The sequence below is a fragment of the Ipomoea triloba genome, chromosome 11, assembly GCF_003576645.1.
Source record: "Ipomoea triloba cultivar NCNSP0323 chromosome 11, ASM357664v1".
Taxonomy (NCBI): Eukaryota; Viridiplantae; Streptophyta; class Magnoliopsida; order Solanales; family Convolvulaceae; genus Ipomoea; species Ipomoea triloba.
The window spans coordinates 3,715,180-3,723,319 of NC_044926.1; the positions used below are offsets into that span (position 1 = coordinate 3,715,180).

An 8,140-nucleotide genomic window follows, 5' to 3' on the forward strand; every position below is an offset into this window, starting at 1 on the left:
AACTATACTGAATATTTTACAGTGATCCCACGATAAAGACAAAAAAGGAGTAAAATCTCAGGTCAAAGACTGAAATGAAAATAAAATTAGATTTGTTGACAAAAATGAGAAGGTTTTGAAAATTAGACTAAGGTGAGAAAATAGCGTTTGGGAAATGTATTTCATGACAGAAATGCATCTCTCCCACGTGCGTTTGTTATTTTTTTTTTCTTGCATGTTGACCACAGACACAAGTGAGACTTGTGTCTCATAGCAGTAGGTACACTGTCCCACAGACGCAAATGGGACCACCGGCCGCCAGTGAGAACAAACGCAAGTGGTCACAAAGAAGCAGCTCTCCACCATTGTTGCACGTAAAGCACCCGTCCTCAGCGATAACCTCTTTTGTCTGATTCTCCTCGTCGTCCTTGTCCTTCCTCTTCGGCATGGCTCTACAAGAGAGAAATCAAGACACCCAGACTCAGAAACTGAACATTCTCTCACCAATGGTTATTAGTTTCTGAGTCTGGGTGTCTTGATTTCTCTCTTGTAGAGTCATGCCGAAGAGAAAGAACAAGGACGACAAGGAGAATCAGACGAAAGAGGTGATCGCCGAGGATGTGTGATTCGCGTGCAAGGATGGTGGAGAGCTGCTTCTTTTTGACCAGTTGCGTATGTTCTCGCCGGCGGCCGGTGGTGAAAGACACATTTCCCACTTGCATCTGTGGGTCAGTATACTGCAGCCATGAGATGCAATTGGACTTGAGTTTGTGAAAATTTTTTTTATAACAAACGCATGTGAGAGATACGTTTTTGACATGAAACACATCTCCCAAATGCTCCTTTCCAACTTTAGTCCAAGTTTCAAAACCTTTTCATTTTTGTTAACAAATCTAATTTTATTCGTATTTCAGTCTTTGACTCTAAAAGCTTTACTTAGACTACCATTAATAAATACTTTGATTGGATTTATTATATAGACGATTTAGTCAATACATCTTATAAATCATCGTTATTATTGGACTGATTGATCTATGCTATTGTAACAAAGTATTGAACTTTATTCCGAGAGAGAGAATGAGAAACCATTCTCAACTCATTATTGCGTCCGAAATCCCAACCAAACATAGAATTGGAATGGGAATCAGAATCAGAATCCTATTCTCAACATTTCGAAGGATACTTAACCAAACACATAGAGCAATTGGCGAGGCCATTTGAGACAATTCACATACCCATCCTTACGGGATATAAAATGAAACGAGAGAGCGAGTGAGCGAGCGACAGAGACAGAGAATGGAGGCTCTAACGTTGGTGGGTTCTGCCACTCCTAGCGTTTCTTCTTCACTCTCTGCTTCTTACCCCTCACCCAATACCTTATCCTACGCTCCCTCCCGGAACCTATCCGCACGCGCCGCCGCCAACAACAACAACTACCACCACCTATCATCATTCAAACCAGTGTCCCGTCTGTTCTCGTATTCCCCGTCTCGCCCTCATACCCAACGGAAAAATCATGTCTTTCTTCCTCACTTGGTTGCTTCCCTGGTAAATTTTACTCAATTCATCAAGCTTGTTGAGGACCCATGGAGGAATTTTCACTCATTTTTTCTTGGATTCGTGTGCAGGAAGAAGTGCAGCAGACTTACATTATGATTAAGCCAGATGGTGTCCAGAGGGGCCTTGTGAGCTTTGATATTATAACTTTTTTTATTCTCAGTTCTTGGTTTTTGCCTTTTTTTTACGTTATCACATTACTGTCTTTTTGATTGTTGTAGGTTGGAGAGATAATTTCTAGGTTTGAGAGGAAGGGATTTAAGCTAACAGGGCTAAAGCTCTTTCAATGCCCCAATGAATTGGCAGAGGTTTGTTCCTCAAGCTTTGGTTGAATGTTGTGAATCCCATTTTTAACATTGGAAAATGATATATGGACTCCCATTTTTTCAATTCACTCAGTGCTAGAGCATATAATATATAAACATAAATGTGTAATCCAACTAATTAGTCGAGTTGGAGGACATGCTTCAATTTTGTATCAGAGTTAACCTCATGACAATCTCTTTGTCACCCGCCCGTCCACGTGTTGCTTGGAGCCCATCAACATAGAGCACATGCTTCACCTCTTAGCCCCCAAGCCCCACATCCCGGCCTAATAGGATAGTGGATGGGAGGGACCTGGTGAGGAGCACACCACATTGGATGTAACTCCTATACTGCGGCCCTCAAGATAGTGGAGGGGAGGACCGGTGTTTAACCCACTCATTGTGGCTGTCAGGGCTCGATCCCTTGTTCTTGTCCATAATCTAACACTCAGGGACCAATTAAACTGTCTGTGCCGGCTCCCGTCACATGTCCTGATTATATTGATAGAAGAGAAAGATAGTAATAAAAGTTGTAGGCCACTTTGTTTTCTGGATGAATAAGAACTTGCTATGTAAGCAAGGAGTAAAAAGTGGAGTAAGGATTGAATGTGTAGTACTACTCAAAAAATGAAGTAAATAATATCTGGACACTTGAGCTGTATTGTCAACCCTGTAGAAGGTGCAAGGAGGGGGTGCTTGCATATTCTATGGGGTGTGTGAATTTAGATAAATCGTCAAGGATTGGTAATAAACTGTTTGACGTGATCGTGAATAAAAGAAACTATGCTGTAATAAGTGTTTCATCTGCACACGAGTTTCACTGTTATGTATTGAAGATTTTAATTGTGATAGGAGCATTACAAGGATCTGCAATCGAAGCCATTCTTTCCGAAGCTGATCAAGTACATTACGTCTGGTCCTGTTGTGTGTATGGTAGTGTTCTTGCTGTTTTCCATCTTTGCATAACTTGCTGGTTTGAATTTACCAAGTATCTGAGCAATCCTCAAGCTTAAAGCATGGTTCTTTATGTTTTGCCAGGCTTGGGAGGGCATCGGTGTTGTTGCATCAGCCCGGAAGTTAATAGGAGCTACAAATCCTCTTAATGCTGAACCAGGCACAATCAGAGGAGACCTTGCTGTTCAAACTGGAAGGTCAGGCATCTTTGATTATTGTGTATAAGTTCTATATCTTGTATTTTGCAATGTATGTGATTTTTTCATTTAAAATGGTAGCTTTTTTCTTTTTATCCATAAGAACTATTCAACACAAGATTTTGTGATTATTTGCAGGAATGTGGTGCATGGAAGTGACAGCCCTGAGAATGGCAAACGCGAAATAGGTATTCCTTTTCTGAATATGCTATATTTGATGGTAATGGCTAAATAAGATTTCTAGCTTTAAAAGATGAGTTTGATACAGATACTCCAGAATGAATGATTTCTACTTTATTTCTGTGAAACGGTGAACCATATAAAAATGGAAGCACTTAACATGCCCTTGCATCAACACTGATCTAAACGTCTTTAGCCACTACACGAAAATGAAAAAAGAACATGAAAAGGAACATAATTCTAAATTCAAGAATTTCCCGTTTGCTTTAGCCAATCTTGATAACAAAAAACCCGTGTTTCTTGTTCTGTAACTTTCCCTTTTGCAGCTCTGTGGTTCAAAGAAGGAGAATTATCTGAATGGACACCAGCTCAAGAACCGTGGTTGATAGAATAGCACCTTGCCATAATCGGTTTTGCAGTTCCAATCAAGTCGAGATGCAGTGATTTGTTCGTTTTTGGTTGAGAGATTTTAAATGTCTGTCTGTAAACCTTAAGAGCTTTATTCACTTTTGATTGGAGATATGTCAATTTGTTTCAAACATACACCATTTCCTATCAATAAAAATTTTCAGGATAAGGGACAAAGGATTTAATTCCTATAACTCCCTTTCTGATTGATTTACACTCGTTCTTGAAACCTGCATTATATCAAATTATCAACAGCATAGACTATTTCATTTAAGTAAAAACAGATACTGTTATTTGTTTGCTTTTTGGTACATTCCAATGCTGTAAATTTTGGCAAGCATAAGCACAAGCTGGATTTTAAGAATTTGTTGCTGTTTTGTAGACAAGAAAATCAGCAGATTTAGTAGTACAATCACTTTTGGAAAGATGAACATTTAAAGAGAGGTTTAGAGCTGTGTTTGATACAATTGCAGTTGACAAATGAATCATTCTAACATATTTTAAAACCTCGAATCGGCCTATAGTGAATGAATAAAAGATGCAGAATAATAAGTTCCGAGTCTTTGTATCACTGCTAACTAGTTGGAAATGATCTCTCTGCTCTGCACTTTGGGCCATTTACCCCTCCCTGATAGGTTTCTTAAACCTAGCAGTGAAGCACTGAGAAAACATCTGACAACCTAAAGAATGGCATATAAATTTGTATCCAAACAATTAATTGGCTACTGCTTTCCTCCTTCAGGTTCTGTAACTTGTTTCTCATTGTTATTGCTATCGTTGCTGCTCTGCATTTCAAGCAGTTTCTCTTGTTCCTCCTCCCCTGTTTGTGGACTCGTGTCTTTCACACCCTTCGGTTTATTGCTTGTTGACTGTTGGTACATGACGCCACCAAACATGCATATCAAGAGCCCCACTGTTCCAATAAAAGTCGAATGTTTGTCCCAAATAACAAGATTTATAACAACTGTCAAAAGCTTGTTAACTATGCCGAGAACAGTAAATCCAGTGGCAGAGATGGCCTTGCGACAGGAGAATCCGAAGAAAGAAATGGATAAACCAAACAAGCACGAGAGCCCTACGGGCAGGACCACTTGAAAACTATACCAATCTGATTCCTCCTTATCATGCTCAATTTTCTTCAATTCCCCCATTATAAGTAGCTCAATTGGAAAAAGTAGCAGTGCCTCGAGGTTGTTGTACAGCACAAGACCCCATGTGTTCAACCCAATTGTCATAACAACGTGCTTGATGTAAACAAAGTCAATGGACATGCTCACTAAGTAGGCCAATGCCCAGCTATAAGCAGCGAGAGTGAACTGGTAATCTGTCATGACATAAAGCACACTACCAGCAAAGATGGTACCAAGTGACAACCATGTCTTAATTGCTGGCCAAGGTTGGTGGAGATAGAGGGTCTCTCCTATTGCAACAAAGATGGGGACTGCTGATCTGAAGACAATAAACGTATCAACATTGGCATGGAGGAGAAGTTCACTGTTTGTAAAAAGAGAGAGGTAGAATATAATCGCTGCAGGGAGAAACCGCCACAATGTCAAAAGCTCAAGCTTATCGTGTTCTAATAACTTGAGACACCCAAAAATTAGGACCCCAGCTGCACTCGTGAAATACTGCAGGGCAGTCAGTGCACCTGGGTAAGGGAATTTCATTATGGCCCACTTGTTTATGATAGACAACAAAGATGCTGAAATACAGTACCCGGCAGCTACGCCATAAACCGATGCTCGCTGAAGTAAGTCACTGTACCAGGTTGACTGGACATCATGGGAAGGAGGTGGAGGAGTAGCATGAAGAGACTTTGCAGTACTCTCACCTTTAGGATTTTCCACATCATTAGACATCTGAATCTAATGCATGAGTTAGAAAAAAAAAAGGTTTTGTTATTCATCTTAACAATCACATTCGTTTAGAAACAAAAGTAGTTAAGCTAGAAGAGTAAAAATCCAAATACACACTGATAAACTCTTTGTTATCTCTATCCTACTTATATTTACATTCAATGTCAAGGCACCACTAAAAACATCACCCATCTTCCCTGAAGGGGAGCCAAATACGAGATCGATTGTTACAGGAAACTAGGAGCAGTGTAAAAGTCTACCTAACTACTACAATGGCAATACAAAACTGGTGGTAACTGCACTAGAGTGATCCTTTAAAGAAAAGAAGAAATTACTGCAACAGATGCCACCTATAATATACTCAAAATCCTTATTTTCTACTCGTATAAAAGAAGAAATGAAATTAGAGCTACAGAACCCACCTATACTATACTATACTATACAAAAATCCTAAGCCTCTGTTCTCAAATGGCACGTTGCTTCAAAAAACTAGCCAAACAGCCAAATTTTGAGTCTCTCACTCTGAAGAGAGTTCATCTAATAGCACAAAAACCTCCAATTTCTTTACACTATGCTAGCAGCAATTCATTACCGATCTAGGTCAATTACAACCTCCGAGCTCAGTAAACACTCCTACGAATACGATCTATCTCCACTACATTAATAAAAACAAAATAACAGAACTATATATCCACGAATAGAATTTTGCAATAAAAATGCTACAAAAAAACCTAAGAGGGAAATTACCGACAAAATCCACAGAAGGAAAAAGCGAAGAAACTAATAGGGTTTGCTTCAACGCATACCTTTGTGCAAAATAGGCAAATCTCACGAAAGCGAAAGCTTCGGTGTGCTGAAAATGAGACCAAAGTACAAAAGAAATTAGCCGTGCGCGAAGATGCAGAAAGATTATGGGCGGTCGGTTTCGAGTATGAAACGGGCAACGTGATTGACGGGCGAGTCTCTGAAGAAATCGGAGTAGATGACGGTGGCAGTGGTGGTTTCAGCTATGGATGTCGATGGCTAATTGATGTAGTCTGGAGATTTGAGCTCTTCATTTTTCTTCTGTTTTGCAATTTTACCCCCAAAACTCAATAGTAAAGACACATCTCCACGATAACAAACAAAATTTATACTCCCTCAATCCAATGGATTTGTTTGGTTCAATTAAGGAGTTCACTCAACTTATTTTTAATTCATTTCTTATAGGGAACTGACACTTTTTCCCCTATGATATATGCTTATAGCACTTTTTATCCTTGTGTTATTAAAGTGGCAGTTTTCCCCTTTAGTTATTTTAAAAGTGGTAGTTTTCTCCCTTGTAATGTTAAATTGACATTTTTGCCCTCTCCAATCAATTGTTACTAATATGTATGGAAGATCACGGTTCGATACGAACCTAATCGAACACTATAGCAATTGAACTTAAATAGTATAGACGGTTACGGTTACGATTCAGAACCGAAAAAATAAAATAAAATAATTGTTAAATTTAGATTATTTTTAAATAAAAAATAAAATTATAAAAATAAATGCATAGTAAATAAATACATAAGTTTTGATTGGCTGTTTGAAATCGAAATTGGAACCGAACCGTACCGATTTATCAAAATAAGTGTTTGATTATTTTCACTATATATGACTATGGTTAAGTTCCGGTTCACGGTTCAACAATTATTTAATTTTAAATTTTTCGGTTCTGAATCGTAACCAGAACTGTCCATACTATTTCGATATGATTGTTACAGTGTTTGGTTATGTTCGAAACGAATCATGATCATCCATACATATAAATAATAATTTGTTGGAAAAGAAAAATAAATGATATAATTATTGTTAAGGGTAACAATGTCAATTTAACATTTCAGGGGGGAAAACTGTCACTTTAATAACACAGGGGGAAAAAGTGCTATATGCATATAACATAGGGGGAAAAAGTGTCATTTTCCCTTTCTTATAATATTAAGTTTAGTATTGATATATAAAATTTATATATTGAGAATCTATATTAAAATTTAAAAAATATGGCATTATGAAAATCATATTAGACTAAAGAGGTGTAGCACTGTAGTCAATCGAATTTGAACCTATGTCTTATAGATAAAAATATTAGGCCCGGCCCTGCGCAAGAGCAAGCTGGATTTTAGCCTAGGGCACACGTTTGAAAGGAGCCCACCACCCTACCCGACCTTTTATATATACTATAGGTTTTTGGTATTCTAAATAGCTAATGTTATACGGAGTAATTTATAATGGGTTAACATATAAATAGAAAAATTTAATTCTCAAAATGTAAAGCAAAAAAAAAATAAATAAATTTACATCATTTTCAAAGTTGGTGTATTCTATGTTGTAATTGATAGACAACTTCAAGAGTTAAATAATTGATTCACTAAAACGAATACTAAATTGATTTTTTGTATGGCATGTCTCAATTCAATGGACTCATTTGCAGTTTTTGAAGAGGAAATGTATTTTTTCGAATGACTTAATTTTATCCTTTTAATTTTTCATCCATGTATATTTTGGCACTTGATAATTAACTTGAGACTTATATCCTCGATGTGCACTCTAAGTTTACATTTTCCAATATCCAATATAAATAATGTATATCCATTAGTTATTTTTCTTATGAAATTAGCTTTAATGTTACTAGTGACAACGGCAAGTGTTGAAAGAGTTTTTTCAATAATGAAGATACTAA

At 37.6% G+C, this 8,140-nt stretch overlaps 2 protein-coding genes across 3 annotated transcripts; one reads left to right on the top strand and one right to left on the bottom strand.

Moving 5' to 3' along the window:
* Positions 1-1,240: 1,240 nt before the first annotated feature.
* LOC115996764 (nucleoside diphosphate kinase 2, chloroplastic) lies at positions 1,241-3,796 on the top strand. Its single transcript, XM_031236161.1, has 7 exons — positions 1,241-1,527; positions 1,608-1,664; positions 1,758-1,844; positions 2,694-2,774; positions 2,880-2,992; positions 3,131-3,180; positions 3,499-3,796. The coding sequence occupies exons 1-7, from the start codon at positions 1,276-1,278 to the stop codon at positions 3,564-3,566; spliced, it is 708 nt and encodes a 235-aa protein (XP_031092021.1). The 5' UTR covers positions 1,241-1,275; the 3' UTR covers positions 3,567-3,796.
* A 112-nt stretch (positions 3,797-3,908) lies between these two features.
* Positions 3,909-6,560, bottom strand: LOC115996763 (GDP-mannose transporter GONST3). Of its 2 annotated transcripts, none has more exons than XM_031236160.1 (2): positions 6,243-6,560; positions 3,909-5,439 (listed from the first exon to the last, which is right to left on the bottom strand). In XM_031236160.1, exon 2 carries the CDS (start codon positions 5,437-5,439, stop codon positions 4,303-4,305), a length of 1,137 nt encoding a protein of 378 aa, XP_031092020.1. In that variant the 5' UTR covers positions 6,243-6,560; the 3' UTR covers positions 3,909-4,302. The 2 variants fall into 2 exon arrangements, with proteins under 2 accessions (XP_031092020.1, XP_031092019.1); XM_031236159.1 differs by having other exon boundaries at positions 3,909-5,445.
* Between the last annotated feature and the right edge of the window lie 1,580 nt (positions 6,561-8,140).

Excerpts from the sequence above, each read along its gene's own strand:
- LOC115996764 (XM_031236161.1), top strand. The coding sequence starts at position 1,276 with ATGGAGGCTCTAACGTTGGTGGGTTCTGCCACTCCTAGCGTTTCTTCT. Across the intron at positions 1,665-1,757 it reads ATGGTGTCCAGAGGGGCCTT|GTTGGAGAGATAATTTCTAG; the intron begins GTGAGCTTTGAT and ends TGATTGTTGTAG. Across the intron at positions 2,775-2,879 it reads CTGGTCCTGTTGTGTGTATG|GCTTGGGAGGGCATCGGTGT; the intron begins GTAGTGTTCTTG and ends ATGTTTTGCCAG.
- LOC115996763 (XM_031236160.1), bottom strand. The coding sequence starts at position 5,439 with ATGTCTAATGATGTGGAAAATCCTAAAGGTGAGAGTACTGCAAAGTCT.